Genomic DNA, 19582 nt, shown 5'->3' with positions numbered 1-19582 from the left:
GTGGCCACTTTAATGTAGTCTGCCCTCCAGGACTGGGCCCCAAGGACGGCTGTTGTTAAGAGGAGGAGTTTGTGGTGGCCCAGTACAGGAGTTGCACCCCTGTACCCTTGCTGCCCCGTCGGGCAGTCTCCATATAGTGACCCCTGGGCCCCCCCTTCACCTGTAACCTATGTATATTCCTAAGTGCCTGTGTTATATAGTGTATTGCATATAAAATGTGTTGTGCCTTCAAGACCTGTTGTCATGTGATTGTAACCCAGTGAGGTACTAGTGACCATGTGCCCTAAGGGTGACCTATGGGACCCCTCCTAGTCTCCCCCATATAAGCCCTGGGTGGAGCTAGTTCTCTCTCTTGGAGCTCTGCTCTCTACCTGCTTAGCTGAGTTGCAGTAAGGTCAAGTCCTATAAGAGTGTGTCTGGAGTCCAGAAGAGGCCAAAGTCTACTACTGATCCACAAGTCCACTACCCCCCAGGTCCAAGTCAAAGCCTGGTAACCTACAAACGGGGTATAGTCAATCTCAGTCAAGTCAGTCCAAGTCAGCGTGGCCTGCATCAAATAGTCCAAGTCTACTATAAGTCCCAGCAAGCCCTGGGGTCTCTGAAGTCACTGGTCACCTCTGTGGGCCTAGCCAAGCTGTATAGACTCACCTGTCTGACTCAGTAAAGCTGCCGTTGTTCCTTAACTTGGTGTTGGGTCATTATTTGCCTCCGTGCCTAGCCCAGGATCCAGTGGTATTCCTTTGGGTGGTGTAGAGGATAAACCATGCCCTGGCATCATGAATACAAGGGGTTAATGCCATCTGCCCCTAGGGTAATTCCATCTGCCCTCTTCACACCACATGAGAGTCTAAGAATATTAATTTTAGATGACTATTCCTGTGTAAGACATCATATATATGATGATATCCTTTAAGAAAAAATTATTTCAAAAAATCTACTGAGCTTCTCTGTGCAAACTACAGTATTGTGGTTTTAGTTTTGATTTCAAAAGGGGACTTTTGTAAACTGCAACTTTATTCTTATAATAAAATAAGTCGATACCTAATACAGATAAAGCAAGTCTTTACATATAAAAGTAAGAAAGATCTACTGGAAGGTGTAAATCACTGTTTATGTAGAGGACAGGAGCTTCTTCAGGGTCTTGTACAGTATACAGTGTCGCCAAAAAAATTTAATGAAGCCACCTTTACCTGGTGTCCAAAGGAGCAGCTAACCCTGGCATAGGTATAGAGTAGTACAGAATATTGAATACAAAAATCAAGATAAGTGTCAGGGACTGACCAGGGGACAGGAAGAGTGAGCCCTAAACTGACCCTAAAACCATCTCTCCCTGCCTACTTGCCCATCCACCCAACCGGTGGATGAACAACTGGGCGCCGGTCCCTTCATGAACTAAAGTGCAGGGGCCTAATTAAAAACACATACTAATAAATAGTCGGTCACAAACCAGAAACATAACAGGAACATACAGCTCTATAATATATAAGTTCAGAGTACACAGATCAGAGAACAGCACAGAGGACACTATCAGCAGACATGAACAGAGGACACCATAGATCATCGGACATGAATAGAGGACTCAGTGGTCGTGAACAGAGGACACTATAGATCAGTAGTCATGTACAAAACTCCAGAGATCTGAAATCAAGAACAAATGAACATAGAGTTCAAAACACTAGACCGGAAAACGGAAAACATTAACTATAGGAACAGACAGGAATATAGCATAATCCCCCCAGAACGTCCAATAGACATAATGTCCCATTGGACCAGAAACAGGGATCTATCACTAATCAGGAATATACGCATTCCCTATGCAAAACCTCCAGTAGACACGAAGTCCCCATGGACAGGTAATAGGAATGCCAGATACACAGGATAAATTTATAGAACAATGATCACACTGAACACAAGACAGATATCACAATCCCTTCAGAACACCTCCAGTAGACAAGGATGTCCCCATGGAGCAGAAACAGGGATGCCTAACATAGGACACTGGAAACACAAATTGGACACTCCACTACACTACAGGAGTAGCCATTAATAATAAATCCAAATAGACTACTGGCCAGCCTCACACTCCACCAAGGTCAGGATGCTGGCCCAGTAGGAAAACCAAAATATAAAACACAGAACTTCATATAAACGGATACAAGAGAAAACACAGTGTGAACAGACACATAGCAGAAAGGATAAATAAATCCTAAAACCGACTAAACAAACACAGCTTAAAAAAGAGCATGCCAAATAACAAGGCTAAAACCAGAAAATACAAAGTGTATGCTAAAACAGAGATAGTAGATTAAAAGCTCAAATGAGAAGAGTTTCACCCAGCCTCAATTAACACCATGTCCAGCATTGCAGCAAGTCAGGATATAATGAGGATAATCACCATGATAGTGGCTAGACTGGGCTGACATTAAATAGACACAACCAAAAGGCTATTGGTTAACAGAGGCTGAAGCTGAAAAAGCCAGAGACATTAACTTTCCCTAACCAGGGAACATAAAACTGTTCACACAAAGCAAAACCAATAGGCTGTGTGTGAACACAGACCAAGACAGACATGACAATAAGTCTCCATTTTATCATAGTGATGTACATCTGGGCTTATCACTACTTGTACTAGTCCTTCTTAACCCAAGGGGAACTCAGTATAAACATAGTGTACACCAAGTGAAAAAAATACAAAAAAAAGTGCGAGTGTATTTACACAATTATAGAACAGGTAGCTAATTTCTTTTTGCACTAGTTTTGTCATGTACCATCTAATCAGGGTTCAAGTCCTGAGAAAAATAGGGTGGGAACTCACCCAAGATTTCCACTTAAGGGCTTGTTCTGCAGGATTCCTGCTAATGGGAACAGTGTTCCTGCTGTGGAAAAAGTGCAGGAACTCAGTTCCCATGCATTCCTGCAGGACTTGAGCCCTGTATCTAATACTATGTAATGTTTAATACTGTATTTTAATGAATACTAATAAAATATAGTGGTGTCCCAGCACCAGTAGCTGTCCCCATAGCTTTGGACTGTCTGTGGCAGCTTGGCAGCACAAGGTGTTGGGTCCACCAGAGTTCTGTTGTTGGATTAAATATGTAAGTACTATAATATCAGAATAATATATTTTCTTAAATTAATTTCATTATTGTTACATGTACATATGTTTTCCATGTTACTTTATCTTTAATTGTGAGCAGTGAATCCCATGTGACCATGCCTGCCACTGAGAAACCCTAAAGTATCCCCTGTATAGTAAGTTGCAGGGGAGAAAATAGTCAGTCTAGTTCCAACAAAGCTTCTGAGCAAAAGCTTAGCACAGCTTAGCTCAGGTGTGCTGCTCAAAGGAGAGGCCTACTTCAAATCTAATCTCTCAACTGGTCATCCTGCAAGTATTACTCACAAGGAGGAAATTCATGCCTCTGCGGAACAGTCTTCAGTACCTTGACAGGAGCCTAGCAACCAGAACTCATTCTTCCGTCTCACAAATCAGTATTAATCTGTTTGGTGTAAACACCACAAATCTCAGCAAGGCAAAAGGGCTCCCAAGGGGTTACGCTGCACTCTCCCATCAAAGGCAAGCTGTGTGTGTTATACCATCTGCACCCTGCTCAGTAAAAACAGTTATCCGTAACCTGACGTAGATGTGTCTGGCCCATCATGGAGCAGCTAAAAATGACTGCAATTTCAAATGTTTCAGCATCACTCCAATCGAACATATTCCCATCGACACCAACCAATGTTTTGCCACCCTCTATAGAAGAGAAAACTTTTGGAGTTTTCACCCTCAAATCCCTGGTACCATGCTGAACGAATGCATTGAGAATGTCAGCTATTACTGATACCAAGGTTCCCGAATACCTGTTTTCTCCAAGACTGCTCCGTGATTGGTCGCCATCCACAATGAGGTACCCGAATACCTGTTTTTTCCATGACTGCTACGTGATTGGTCGTTGTCCATACACAACACTACCTGATAGGTAACCATCTTCAAAACATCTTCACGTGCCACGGATTGGCACCGAAACACTTTGGGACTGTACAACCCCTCTGGATTGGTGCTACTTATCTTCATCATACCTTACCTGTATTTGTGCATTGCTTTTAATATATTTTATATATATATATATATATATATATATATATATATATATATATATATTTAATAATATAATGTATCAGAATGTCTTTATCACACTTTAGCACTTCTTCTCATGTTTATGCTAATTGATGGCAATGTTTATGCTAATTCATGACATCACGATTATTAACATTTTGGCACCCTTTTCGTCTTTTTTTTATTTTATTTTTTTACTGTGTGTATATATACTCCCTCACCCCTCCATCTTGCATGCGACCCATATACCTGCAACTGAGAAAGGGAGATTACCCTCCCAAAATGTGTTTTGCCACCAAGCCTGTACCAAGCCTTCTAATAAAGGAGCTTACTTTGAAACTTACAACTACCTGCATATCCTCTCTATTGGTGGAAGTGCCGCTACAGTGCATTTTTTCTTCAAACTTTATTTCCATGGCCCAGGAGAAGCTGTCCCCAACCTTGGACCATGTATAGGATAAATGTGCCATGGCGTCACAAAGTGATCAGGTATTTCCACTAACACCACCCCGTGTCACCACATAATGTTTTAATCATATTGGGTGTTGTTTGAACTTCGTTGCAGTCCTGAACTACAATGATGAGTTGGAGGATTAGGAGTGCTGGATTTTGACATGTAAATCCTTAATTCCTATGAGAGATAGGTCACAGTCAGAGGTGTTTGGCAGTGGCCTATTCTTCTTAACAAAAAGGGTTAGTGATTCCTTGTCAATCATTTATGAAAATTTTAAAGGGTTTTCTGTCCCCATACCTACCACTCCACTAGTGCTCCAAACTGCACAATGAAAGTACCCTATTGACTTCCTTGTTTACTTAGCATGGGTGGCTGCAGCCAGTCACAAGCCTCAATGGTCTCCTACATTTCTTCTTGCACATGATATTTTGTGTAAGATTTATGTTTCAAATGATAATGTCCTACGTGCTGGTTGTGCGTATTGTTCCCCTGCATGGCTGTGTATTTGTGACCAGCATGAAATCAGCAGGTGGTCACAACTATTGGACAAAATCATTCATGAGATAAAATGTATTTAACCTTTCTGTTTCATCCAACTGATCATAAATAAATACAGAGAATAGTCATTTATTATTACTGGTATCCACTACAGACACCAAAAAATATATTCTACTAGGAAGATAACCAGGCGCCTTTTCTAGTAACTGCCAACAAGGCTTATCTGATGATGGGCACCAGCAGCTGACATCTGTTATATATATTGTGCCCTATCACAGATGTCTGTACCCGTCGTTGTGGCAGAGATATGAGGATAATGTGTACAGGATATTAGTGTATGAGCCGGGGAGTTATATGATCACTGTGGATCTCGAGCGCAGTAATAAACAGCAGCATCTTCTGACTTTACTTCTCTTATCTCCAGGTAAGCCATGTTCTTACTATTATCCGTCCTAAAGGTAAATCTTCCTTTAAATAAATCTGTGAAATATGTCCATCCATCCGAAGGATATATATAACCCATGTACTCAGGTTTATTTCTAGGAACTTGTTTGAGCCAAGCAATGAGATAGTCAGTAAACTGATATCCAGAAGTAATACATGATAACTGGACTTGTCCTCCATATTGTACAGATTCTGACTGTGGCTGTAGGAGCTGAACCTCAGCCCTGACCCCTGAATAACATAGAGAAATGGAAAAGAGATGACTGGATTGGTGACACAAGTATCATATATATCATTATATCTCCCCTCACCTGTTCTCTTACCCATATAGAGGAGCAGAAGAAAGATGCTGAGGATAAGCTTCATCTCTTCTGTTAGCGCACAATATTTCCTATATATATATATATATACAGTCGTAACTGTACAGGGTCACATGACCAGAATCTTCGGTAGCTAAGATAAACATAGTTTACACACGACTGGGAGGAAATAAAATATCATTCCTTCTCCCTGGCCAAGTCATCAATGTACATTAATGTGTTTTCCCAGTATGGGGTGTGAATTTTTGAAACCAATGATATTAGGTGAATTCTCATATGGCAGATTTGTTGCAGAAAGTTCTGTGGTGGTCGGTGATTCTGGTGTAGCCATCAGATGGGTCAGTATGTCCTATATACACAAGTTCTTTTAGTGGAACATGTTTTTGCCAGGCCAGCCAGTAACTGGTGAATTCATATCCAGAAGCCTCACATGATATTTCTGAAGGTTCTCCATAGATTGTATTTGCAGAGCTGAGTTAGTGTCAGTGACCCCTGAAGGAAGAAAGTTAAAGGACAATTTTCATGTAAAAAAAACATATCCCCTATCCAAAGGGGAGGGGTCCGAGCGCTAGGGCCCACCGCGATCTCCTGTTTAGAGCTCCGGGTCTCCTTTACAGAGGCGCGTCACAACCCCCGCCTGAAGCGGGAGCCGCCACACCCCCTCCATGTACTGTAGCTCTATGGGAGAACTGTTCAGCAATCTTTGGCTCTCCCATAGAGCTTTATGGAGGAGGCATGTAAAGGAGAGCAGGGGCTCTAAACAGGAGATTGCAGGGGGCCCCAGCACTCGGACCCCTGCAGATAAGTTTTTTTTTTTATATGATACTTGTCCTTTAAGGCCATTTTAGTGAGTTACAAGTGGTGATGTCAGATTTTACCTGAATTCTTACATTGTTATGTCTTACCCATGCAGAGGAATAAAATAAACAGTTACCAGATGCATGATGTGTATAATGGTGACAATGGCCCAGGTTTATCAATCTGCCTGAGGGACCCATACAGAAAGGTAAGTTCACTGGCCACTGTTTCTGTATCTGATAGCAGGTACTTGAGATCTTCTCTCTGCTTCTGTGAGGGCCCGCAGTCACTCACTTTGCTCTTATGCACATTGCTACAAGATTGTGTATAGGAGCAAGGTGGATAAGTGTGCAGTTTGTTAGGTTCCCCGCCACTTTGGGCCTGGTCACAGTCACCCCCCTGTGACCGCAATCCTTACACCCTTAGTAGTATGACAATCAATGCTAGTGCAAGGATTTATGCCACCCAAGGCAAAAGCTTATTTTTCCGCCGCCATTGGTTCTGCCCGTTGACACGCCCCAACTTACTACTGGGGTTACACACTGTAACAACCCCCCTCCCCCATTTAATGTCCTTACTTTTGGAGTGACACACTGTAACAAACCTCCTTCTCATGAAAATCTCCTTAACCCCTTAAGGACTCAGCCCATTTTGGCCTTAAGGACTCAGACAATTTAATTTTTACGTTTTCATTTTTTCCTCCTCGCCTTCTAAAAATAATAACTCTTATATTTTCATCGCCAGACTAGTATGAGGGCTTGTTTTTTGCGCGACCAGTTGCCCTTTGTAATGATATTGCTCATTATATCATAAAATGTATGGTGCAACCAAAAAACACAATTTTTGTGGGGAAATTAAAAAGAAAAATGCAATTTCGCTAATTTTGGAAGGTTTCGTTTTCACGCCGTACAATTTACAGTAAAAATTACATATGTTCTTTATTTTGAGGGTCAATACGATTAAAATGATACCCATTATTACATACTTTTCTATTATTGTTGCGCTTAAAAAAAAATCACAAACTTTTTAACCAAATTAGTACGTTTATAATCCTTTTATTTTGATGACCTCTAACTTTTTTATTTTTCTGTATAAGCGGTGGTATGAGGGCTCATTTCTTGCGCCATGATCTGTACTTTTTTTGATACCATATTTGCATATAAAAAACTTTTAATACATTTTTCATAATTTTTTTAAATAAAATGTATTAAAAAAGTAGCAATTTTGGACTTTTTTTTTACGTTCACGCCGTTCACCGTATGGGATCAATAACATTTTATTTTAATAGTTCGGACATTTACGCACGCGGCGATACCAAATATGTCTATTAAATTTATTTTTCACTTTTTTTTTTACTTTAACTTTTACATTTTTTTTTTTACACTTGAATAGTCCCCATAGGGGACTATTCATAGCAATACCATGATTGCTAATACTGATCTGTTCTATGTATAGGACATAGAACAGATCAGTGTTATCGGTCATCTTCTGTTCTGGTCTGCTCGATCTCAGACCAGAGCAGAAGGAGCCGGGAGGAGGAATGTCACCATTCGGCTGGCTGGAGGTGGATCCTCTGTGCCAGAGAGGGATTGGCGTGGACCGTGCTGGTGGACCGGTTCTAAGTTGCTACTGGTATTCACCAGAGCCCGCCGCAAAGCGGGATGGTCTTGCAGCGGCGGTAGCAACCAGGTCGTATCCACCAGCAACGGCTCAACCTCTCTGACTGCTGAAGATAGGCGCGGTACAAGGGAGTAGACAAGAGCAAGGTCGGACGTAGCAGAAGGTCAGGGCAGGCAGCAAGGATCGTAGTCAGGGGCAACGGCAGGAGGTCTGGAACACAGGCTAGGAACACACAAGGAAACGCTTTCACTGGCACAATGGCAACAAGATCCGGCGAGGGAGTGCAGGGGAAGTGAGGTATAAATAAGGAGTGCACAGGTGAGAATACTGATTAGGCCTGCTGCTCCAATCAGTGGCGCAGCGGCCCTTTAAATGGCAGAGACCCGGCGCGCGCGCGCCGGGACAACACAGACGGGGAACGGGTCAGGTACGGGAGCCGAGATGCGCATCGCGAGCGGGCGCGTCCCGCATCGCGAATCGCATCCCGCCTGGGAGTAATATCGCAGCGCACCCGGTCAGCAGGTCTGACCGGGGCGCTGCGAATGAGAGAACGCTGCGAGCGCTCCGGGGAGGAGCGGGGACCCGGAGCGCTCGGCGTAACAAGGAAGGTGAGGGGACCTCCGTGCGGCGTTCTGAATGATCGGATCCCCACCACAGCGCTGCGGGCGATCCGATCATTCATTGAAATCGCGCACTGCCGCAGATGCCGGGATCTGTATTGATCCCGGCACTGAGGGGTTAATGGCGGACGCCCGCGAGATCGCGGGCGTTGGCCATTGCCGGCCGGTCCCTGGCTGCGATCAGCAGCCGGGATCAGCCGCGCATGACACGGGCATCGCTCCGATGCCCGCGGTTATGCACAGGACGTAAATGTACATCCTGGTGCGTTAAGCACCACCGCACCAGGACGTACATTTACGTTCTGCGTCCTTAAGGGGTTAATACTGGGGTGACAAACTGTAACAAACCCCTCCTCATGTTATATCCTTACTACTGGATTCACACAAACTGTAACAAACCTCCTCTTCATATAATCACCTTACTACTGAGGTGACACATTTGTGGTAGCCACGGGGGGTGCTAGGAAATACCTTATCACTTTGTGACGCCAGGGCACCATTAGCCTATACATGGTCCAAGGTTGGAGACAGCTTCTCCTGGGCCAGACAGGGGGGAGTAAAGGAACACACCAATGTCAGGTTGTGGATAACTGTCTTTACTGATCAGGATGTAGATGTTAATACACAGACAGTATGGTGCAGAGTGGAGAGGATGCAGCATAACCCCTTGGGAGCCCTGTTGCTTTGATGGGACTTGTGGTGCTTTTACCCAATAGATTGATACTGACATGAGATAGGATTGAAGATTCATCCTGGTAACTAGGGTTCTGTCAAGGTCCTGTAGCTTTCTCCGCCAGGCTTGAATTTCCTATGCGTGGGGGATCCTTGCAGAATGATTGGATAAGATAGATTTGATCTGGGCCTTCCCTTAGAGCTTCTCCACACACCTCACACCTTTACCAGACTTGTGCTCTGCGGACAGCTCTAGGCTGAACTGGGGCAACTCCCCTCCCCACTACACTATATGGCTAAGAATTTAAAGGTTCCTTTTGGCAGGCAGGGTCACATGGGTTTACACAGCTCCTCTCTTAAAGGTACAAACATATATAAATAACACAACATAATATGAAAACAATATATTAACCATTTTTAGGGTCTGTCCTGCAAGACTCAAGCCCTGGATAATCGTGAAGGAGAGTGCAGCGGCACTGCGCTGGCTCCTCTATCCGGGTGTTAGGAACAGCACTGTCACATCACATGACATACACAGTAATTATTACAGTGTATGAAGTGAAAATCTGCGCTCCTGACAGTCGGATAGAGAAGCCAACGCAGCGCTGCCGGCTTCACAAAAAAAGGTGACCCCCTCATTAAGGGAGTGCTCTAGGCAGCCGCCTACTCTGCCTATGGCTAAAGCTGGCACTGATGACAATCTGCAAATGATCTCTGGTTTGGATAAGAGGGTGGTCAACTTAAAGAGGTGGACTTATATAGAGGTTTTTAGTGTATACACAAATACCCTTATATTTAGGAGACATATACATGTGCAGTAACCCAGTACCACAAGCTATCTGCTTCTAATGAATACAGGATGTAGTGCAGTGGTAAATTAATCTCTGTCTATATATCCCTGTTTGGGTACTGTGAGCCTAAACATGTCTGACACATACTGTATTACTTTATACTGCTTAACATGTGCATGCACTGAGGTAAAAATGGCATCTGGTGGATACTTTGTAAACAGTATGAGAAGCAGGTCAAATAATCCACATCCCCAACAGGCTGCTAGAAGCCTCTGGAGCTTGAATGACAGGATATGAGGCTGGAATATGAGGAAGGGATGAGAGGTCTGAATATGAGATCAGGATATGGGGTCAGGATATGAAGTCAGTATATAAGGACATAATATGAGATCGGGTTGTGAGAATGGGATATGAGGATGGCATTTGAGTATGGTATACAAGGACGAGGGCATGATTTTTGCTTTTCCTCTCCCAAAAGGTTAAGGTAGGAAGAACGGGCAACACTGGTACTCAGCTAGTTAATAATTATATTAAATAGACTAGGTCCCAAAATTGACCCCTGGGGTACCCCATAGTGACCTAATTGGAGTATGTACCAATAATAACTACCCTGTTTTCTTTTTCCTATTGCTGAGCCAGTTACTTTATGTAGTACTGTACCAAATGCATTTGAAAAATCAATATACACGACATCCAGCGATTGCCCCTGGTCCAGTCTGGAGCTCACCTCCTCATAAAAGCTGATCAGGTTAGTTTGACAGGACCGATCCCTCATAAACACATGCTTATATGGATTTTTACATTAATTTTCATAGTGCTACTCCAAAATAGCATCTCTTAGAAAACCCTCAAACAGTTTACATATAACAGGAGTTAAACTAACAGGTCTATAATTCCTGGGGGTCTTTTTTTTTTTTTTTTAAATATTGACACCACATTTGCTATTACTGACTGAGGTTAAACAGCGCTGTAGCCAGTGATCAGTTGAGCAGCAATGTGATGTATTCTCTGCAGTTCCTGGAAGCAAAGTTCACTGGAGACTGGACAACGTGATACCAGAGGCTATGGGTCAGTGAGAGAGGTAAATATAGGATTTTATTATGTTATCACACAGCTTGGTCACTTTTATTGAGGAAACCATTTTGCTGGATAACCCCTTTAACATTGCACTAAAGTGTTATCTGTTTGCCTATGTGCATTACAATGCATAATGTATTGCTTATACATTAGTGACATCTACTGGGAAAATATGTAATAACTGCCAGGCCTTTGAGGTTTACTAATAGGGAGGCAATCGGGATTTTGGTGCTTGGCCACAGATTTCTAAACTGCCTCAACTATAGAACTGATCCGATGTATATATAATGATGGAATACACAGTATTTTCTCATAGCCTCTGATGGTGTTATAAACGCTGTGTAGCCCAATTTGCAAATACCATATAGATGTCTATTAAACTGGTTATATGCACTTTGCCTACAGTTTCGGTTATAATAATGTGAATTCGGGTAGAAAACAGACATGGTGCACATCTACAATCTTGAATAATGATCTGATTGCTTCTCACCATAATATCAAAAGCTAACAGGTTGTTAGTATACATTTTTGATCAAAAAGTACAAGCCCACTCACCACGTCAAGGCCACCTATTTAGAGTGGGTCCCTAACGTCCCAGCATAAAATGGCATAGCACTGGGCGGCGACCACCACCACCGCGACACCAGTGCCCACGGGGGGAACGACCCACTGGCAGAGCGGCCCCAATGCCACTAAAACCAGTCTATGGGTCACACCTCCCCGCAGACACTGCGCCACGGCAGCAACGGACGCCACACAGCACCACACCAGTGTGAAGAAGGTGTAAAAGCTCATTTACCATGCTCTCTCAGTCAGATTGGGAGGCTGCTAGGAAAGAAATGGCCCTTGTGTAGCTAACTACTACTTATATAGGGTTGGGCTGAGGGGGTGGGGAAGAGTGCAGCACATGTTCAAACAAAAAAAAGGAGGGGATAGAAAACACAGTGTGAATTCGGGTAGAAAACAGACATGGTGCACATCTACAATCTTGTATAATGATCTGATTGCTTCTCAGCATAATATCAAAAACTAACAGGTTGTTAGTATACATTTATGATCAAAAAGTACAAGCCCACTCGCCACGTCAAGGCCACCTATTCAGAGTGGGTCCCTTATGTCCCTAGCATAAAATGGCGTAGCACTGGGTTGTGACCACCACCACCGCGACACCAGTGCCCATGGGGGGAACGACCCACTGGCAGAGCGGCCCCAGCAACGGACGCTGCACAGCACCACACCAGTGCTTGCTGTTAGTGTTAATTGATAGTAAAATTTGCTATTAGTCCATTAACTATAAGGGAGACATTAAAGAGCTTTGTTACCGAACTGGACACTACCTTAAAAAATAACATAAATTAATTGAGCAAGCTATTCAAAAATTTGCAGGTATTCCAACGTTTGTCAAAAAGTTCAGTTCTGAGCAAAAAAGGTCTGTCCAAAACTCACCAATAACCCTAAAACATGTGTACAACACTGCCTAAGAGCCCTAAAGCCCTATACAACACTGCTAGGGTAACCTAGGTATGTTTTAAGGTAGTTTTAAAGTTTTTTTAAGGCTAATTTAATGTCAAAGTTACAGCAACATATTCTGGTAACCCATGGAAAGTAACAGATTATTTAAAAACAAACTGTGCTAGCAGATTTTATATAGTTTATAAAATTTAGAAAAGTCCAAAAATGATAAATTTTTATTGGCAGTTGCTTGCTGGTGTTAAAACATACAAGTAGGTATTGGAAGACGCAGGGGCTTTCCTTTCTCCTTTTTCGGGAGCAGTAACAGGTTTTGGCCGCCAGGCTAATGAAGAAGTAATGGCTTTTACAACCAGTCCAAATTACATTTCGAGAAGTGTTTGTAGAGCCTCCTCAAATGAGCACATATTGTTACCAAACAAAATACTAGATCACATCTTTAACATAAGGAGAAAAACTGATAGAGACAGAAGTGGATCTGCCGTTTTATTTGTAATACAGTTTAGTAGGGACTTTGATAAGGTTACAAATAAAATCAAGCTATCACAGTAGAAACATTTTAAATTTATTATGAATATTGTGAAAAAATAGCCAGTATTACTCCAGCATTATATCTGAATGATCATTGGAAAACCAATACTATAAAAAGGCTCTGGCAGGTTAAATTATTTGTACCAAGAGTGTGAAGTCAAGCAAATAAGTTTAGCCCCACCCTAACTAGTCCCCCAGTGAAAATGCTAAACATTTCCTAGTTTGAAACATAAAAATATGTTGCAAATATCCCAACCCATTTCCCTGCTGTTTGATTCCTAGCAACAATAGGGTTCAACAGGGGATCAGTAAACATAGGATTAGAAAAAGTCAATGATAAGAGATGCATAAGATACACACTGCAAAATAACCACAGAGAAGGAACAATACCCAGGTCCAATTGTATTGTTCCACAACGGATAAAAGCCTTCCAGATGTTGATGCGTTCTGTGTCAGGGCCACGCACATACTGTATGTTGATCAGCTGACGTCACTCTTGCACAGATCTCGAGAGAGGTACTCTTACATTTGGCGCACTTTCTTTCTATTTCAATCTAGTCTCACGTGTGTATGTTGCTTCCAGAAGAGGAAGGAAACTGCTTATCATGGATCCCCCTGCATTATACAGTGTATTCCTGTTAGGTTACCACTAAATCTTAGTGAGTGGCCCAGGGTTTTTTTTGCTAAGACTAGTGCTCCTAGTATGTCAACGGTGCCGTGAATTGTGTGGCAGACCCCAGTGTAACCCAGCTCTAGGTGTGCACAGCCTTGTCAATGGAGGGCTGTTGATGTAAATCCCCTGGGGTGCATCCCTGTTATTGTTAACTGGGGATGTTTGTTGGGATGCCCTTGATTTTGAGATGTGTACAGTTAACCAGACACTGGGAAATGAGGAGAAGGTGCAAAATTCAATTTTGCTTGGATTATGGATTGACTTGCTTTAGGAGATTTGAATCAGCGATTGAGTCTTTCCCAGGACATGAATTGGCCCCTGATTAACCCTTTAACGACGCAGGACGTATATTTATGTCCTGCGCCGGCTCCCGCGATATGAAGCGGGGTCGCGCTGCGACCCCGCATCACATCGCGTCGGTCCCGGCGCTCATCAACGGCCGGGACCCGCGGCTAATACCACACATTGCCGATCGCGGCGATGTGCGGTATTAACCCTTTAGAAGCGGTGGTCAAAGCTGACCGCCGCTTCTAAAGCAAAAGTATCCCGGCTAGTCAGTCGGGATGTTCGGGACCGCCGCGGTGAAATTGCGGCATCCCGAACAGCTTGCAGGACACCGGGAGGGCCCTTACCTGCCTCCTCGGTGTCCGATCGACGAATGACTGCTCCATGCCTGAGATCCAGGCAGGAGCAGTCAAGCGCCGATAACGCTGATCACAGGCGTGTTAATACACGCCAGTGATCGGCATGAGAGATCGGTGTGTGCAGTGTTATAGGTCCCTATGGGAGCTATAACACTGCAAAAAAAATGTAAAAAAAAAGTGTTAATAAAGGTCATTTAACCCCTTCCCTAATAAAAGTTTGAATCACCCCACTTTTCCCATAAAAAAAAATAAAACTGTGTAAATAAAAATAAACATATATGGTATCGCCGTGTGCGTAAATGTCCGAACTATAAAAATATATAATTAATTAAACTGCACGGTCAATGGTGTACGCGCAAAAAAATTCCAAAGTCCAAAAAAGCGTATTTTGGTCACTTTTATACCATTAAAAAATGAATAAAAAGTGATCAAAAGGTCCGATCAAAACAAAAATCATACCGATAAAAACTTCAGATCACGTCGCAAAAAATGAGCTCTCATACCTCCCTGTATGTGGAAAAATAAAAACGTTATAGGGGTCAGAAGAGGACATTTTTAAACGTATACATTTTCCTGCATGTAGTTATGATTTTTTCCAGAAGTACGACAAAATCAAACCTATATAAGTAGGGTATCATTTTAACCATATGGACCTACAGAATAATGATAAGGTGTAATTTTTACCGAAATATGCACTGCGTAGAAACGGAAGCCCCCAAAATTTACAAAATTGCGTTTTTTCTTCGATTTTGTCGCACAATGATATTTTTCCGTTTCATCGTGAATTTTTGGGTAAAATGACTGATGTCACTGCAAAGTAGAATTGATGACACAAAAAATAAGCCATAATATGGATTTTTAGGTGGAAAATTGAAAGGGTTAAGATTTTTAAAAGGTAAGGAGGAAAAAACAAAAGTGCAAAAACGGAAAAACCCTAAGTCCTTAAGGGGTTAATGTATATTGATCACAATATACATTGTAATTACAAGTTAATTGATTACAATCAACCCGCAAAGGTTTATGGAAGCTAATATCAATCCCTTAGTAAAGAAAATTGAGAAAAAGAAGCAGGTATGGGGGAAACTCCCCCTCTCTATGGCAGACAGAGTGGCCTTGATAAAAATAATAATTTTGCCACAGCTTCTCTCTCTGTTAAACTCAGCCCCAGTTTGGATTCCAGAATTCTGGTTTAATCAGTTTCATAGGAAGTGAAATCGTTTAATTTGGGGGAGGCAAAGGGCGAGACTGAAATATGAGGTCCTATGCGCTAAACCTGGAGAGGGGGGCTGTGCGGCCCCGATTTCAAACTTTATTATCTGGCCCGTATAGTTAAACTTATTTTGGATAAGGAAAATAGGTTGTGTTTACAACTTTGTAGTTTAATTAATCCATGGGGGGATTTTGGTATAATTGAGAGTTTAGAGGCAAAACAAATTTTTCCTTCTCATATGGGAAGATGATATTGAAGGGTTGGGTGTTACTAAAAAAAAGTTATAGGGATTAAAGGGTGCACAGAGTTCACTCATGGATGGAAGACTTTCCAGGCCACTAGGGTTCTGACAAGGTCCTGTGACTTTCTCCGCCAGGGCATAACTTTCCACTGTACGGGAGATCACTCACAGAATGGCTGGATAGGATTTGAGAAGAGACTGGTGCATGGTCTTCCCTCAGAGCTTCTCCACATACAACTAACTCCTTGACCACACTTGAGCTCAGTAGAAACCAGTGACTAGCATTGAACTGCTGTTAGGCTGGGGCAACTCCCCCCCCCCCCCCCCACTGCTCTATAGGCAGGGTCACACGGCTTACATTGCTCCTCTGCTCTTAAAGGTACAACATCGATAAATAACATAAAATACAGTGCATATGAAAAATATAATAAACATTTGATAAAGCGCTCAAACAACTAGTCTCTTAATGAGCCCAACACCTGTACAGCAGGTCTGCCCGAGGAGATCCACAGCCCACAGGACAGCCTTTGGTGCTGGGACACCACATATGTGAGGAGACGTGTGTGACTTGGGGGCTCTCTAGTGCAATCCCGATGTATTTACAGAAGCAGGGTCTTCGCAGGGGTGTAACTGAACTAGGACCTGACGAAGGAGGGAGCCCCTCTGAAACGCGTTGTCTGCACCTGTACTATACTTTTTATGAATCTTAATAAAAAGTATCCCCACTTTACACCTGACTCCTGTGTCTCCCCGCCGGTGTAGCGCTACCTGCCAAAGTCGGATCTTTCTACTGGAAGGAAAGGAAACCTCTGCCAGGTTTTCCACTTATCCACATCTGTATTCCTGCATAAAAATGTAAATGGTTTTGTTTGTGGTACAGTGTGGTTTTGTTTGTAGTACAGTGCGGTTTTGTGTGTGGTTGCCTAGTGCCAGCTCTACTTTTCTACTATGCTGTAGTATGGCTGAGGTATTGTGGGGTTTGCTGGCCAGTAAAATGTGTGTTTCAGATGCTCTATATAACCAAGACCTATGTAACTGTATTTTCCACATTGCATATTTATTTTGCATAAATCTTGCTAATACATTGTATTTTATTGCATTTGCAAACTGTATAGTAAAGTCAGAATCAAGTTACAGAAAAGCTCCTAACCAAGAAATGTATCAGTTGTCTTAAGTAGATTCAAAGCAATATTTTTTTCAGAGCTTCCTTTACCTCCTTGTTCCTCAGACTATAGATAATGGGGTTTAGGGAAGGAGTGATTAATGTATAAAATACAGCTGCAGCCATATCAAAGGAAGAGCCAGAGTCTGGACGCATGTAAGTGAATACACAAGGAACATAAAATAATGTCACCACCATAACATGAGATACACAAGTAGAGAAGGCTTTGTTCCTCCCGTCTGCAGTTTTAATTCTCATTATGGCTGCAATGATGTGTATATAGGAAATCATGATTAGGATGAAGCAGCTTAGGGAGATGGAGGCAATGTTGGCCAATATCATAGTTTTATTCAGTGTTGTGTCTGCACATGCTAGTTTCAGCACTGGGATAATATCACAAAAGAAGTAATCTATTTCATTGGAATGACAAAACGGAAGGTGAAAAGTGAGTACTGTATGAGTGATTGAATGCAGAGAACCAGCTAACCAGGCCCCAAAAGCAAGGCACATAGACACATTTCCAGCTCATGATGCTGCTATAATGCAAAGGACGACATATAGCTGCAAACCTGTCGTATGCCATGACTGTGTACAGGAAACACTCAGCACTTGCTAGGAAATGGAAGAAGTATAACTGTGATACACACTGACCAAAGGGAATCGTCTTCATAGATAAAACATTTGCAAGTAACCTGGGTAAAGTCACAGAAGACAAGCAAATGTCCAAAAAGGAAAGGTTAGCAAGAAAGAAATACATGGGGGTATGAAGAGAGCGAGTGCCTTTAACCACTCCAATAATGAGAACATTTCCCACCAATGTGGAGGTGTAGAGGATACAGAGAAATACAAACAGAGGTACTTGTAGTTCATCAACACATGGCAGTCCTTTCAATACGAAGTTCACAAACAGAGATGAATTTCTTCCGTCCATTTAATTCTAAATGTCATAGTCTAAGGCGATAGAAGGGAATATAAGACAGGCTCAATATCACTATACAATCTAGAGATCCTTGTCATTCAGAAGAATATGTGTTACAGTTCAGAAGAAACTGGTTTTCTGTGCCTGGAAATTAGGACACTTTTGGAGATGAGCTCTATAGCTGTCCTGGACCATAGTCACCATAGATAATGTATTACCCAAATAGTTCGTCACCATCAGTATGAATAGAACCCTAGGACTGCCTACAGCTCATTGCATTCTGTTATTCTCAGTGATCTGTTTTTCTAAATGATGCTAAATTATCATTTATAGCCTGAAGGAGTCCAGGGAGAAAATGTATTCAGGGATTATTTCCTATGTTACAAACAAAACGCATTCCACTGTGGAACCGACTAAAAAATTTAATAAATAAAAACTCTGGATCAGTATATGAGAAGTAATGCACAGTCTGCCCAGATAATTAACTGTTTATGTAGATTATGGGGGAGATTAATTAAAACCTGTGCAAATAAAAGATGACCAGTTGCCCATAGCAACCAGTCAGGTTGCTTTGCTTCCTTAATCTCTAAAAAGGCCTCTGAAAAATGAAGGAAGCAATCAGATTGGTTGCTATTGGCAACTGGTCAACTTTTTCTCTGCACAGATTTTAATATGTGGTGAGCCACGTTGAATGGCGGGCCCACTGGGTGCAATGGTGTAGGTGGATGGGGCAGATGGTATTAACCCCAGGGGCAAGAGTGGTTTTTGGGTATCGGGAGCCACCCAAACGATATCTCCGCTTTTCCAATGGCTAGGCAGTAAAATGAGAGTCCACGACCAGGTTATGGTTTAACAGAGGCTTTACTGAGGTAAGACAGTTTTTATAGTCTCTACAGCTCAGCCAGAATCCCAGAGAGGTGGCCAGGAACACAGAATGACCTTGCAGCTTGCTGGGACCAATTATACTTGTAATGGACTTTAGGCTTGGCCGGACTGTAGGTAGTGACAGCAGACATAGACTTGACTTATTGGAAGTGACGGAAGATTTGAGGCCTTCCTGGTAGCTGGACAATAGCACTGAGACTTCTGGTCTTGACTGTACACCATTAGGAAGAGAACCAAAAAAGAAAAGAAGAGAGCGATTGCAGCACCTCCCTTCCTTATAAAGGGGGGCTGAACTAGAAGCCCCTAGGTCAAGCTGCGGGTCATGTGTTAAGCTGGTGACTCTCTGGGTAACATAAACATATAACATGTGACATTTAACAGGCCCTTTAGACAATTTCATTAGTCCTCCAAAGGTCCTCTATACTGTATATAGGGCCTA

The 19582-nt window shown here is 42.5% G+C and overlaps 1 protein-coding gene and 1 gene segment (V, D, J or C); one reads left to right on the top strand and one right to left on the bottom strand.

Moving 5' to 3' along the window:
- Positions 1 to 5348: 5348 nt before the first annotated feature.
- Positions 5349 to 19582, top strand: part of LOC130277220 (T cell receptor alpha variable 38-1-like) — an 82211-nt gene continuing 67977 nt past the window's right edge. Inside the window, exon 1 of the V gene segment in view lies at positions 5349 to 5490.
- On the bottom strand, positions 17358 to 18270 carry LOC130367543 (olfactory receptor 10G3-like). Its single transcript, XM_056570041.1, is given in 2 exon segments — positions 17358 to 17855; positions 17857 to 18270. Coding segments are annotated over 2 exon segments (912 nt in total).

Source organism: Hyla sarda, chromosome 1, assembly GCF_029499605.1.
Source record: "Hyla sarda isolate aHylSar1 chromosome 1, aHylSar1.hap1, whole genome shotgun sequence".
NCBI classification, from domain to species: Eukaryota; Metazoa; Chordata; class Amphibia; order Anura; family Hylidae; genus Hyla; species Hyla sarda.
Note: the sequence above shows the minus strand (reverse complement) of the source record. Positions and strands in the feature narration are given on the sequence as shown.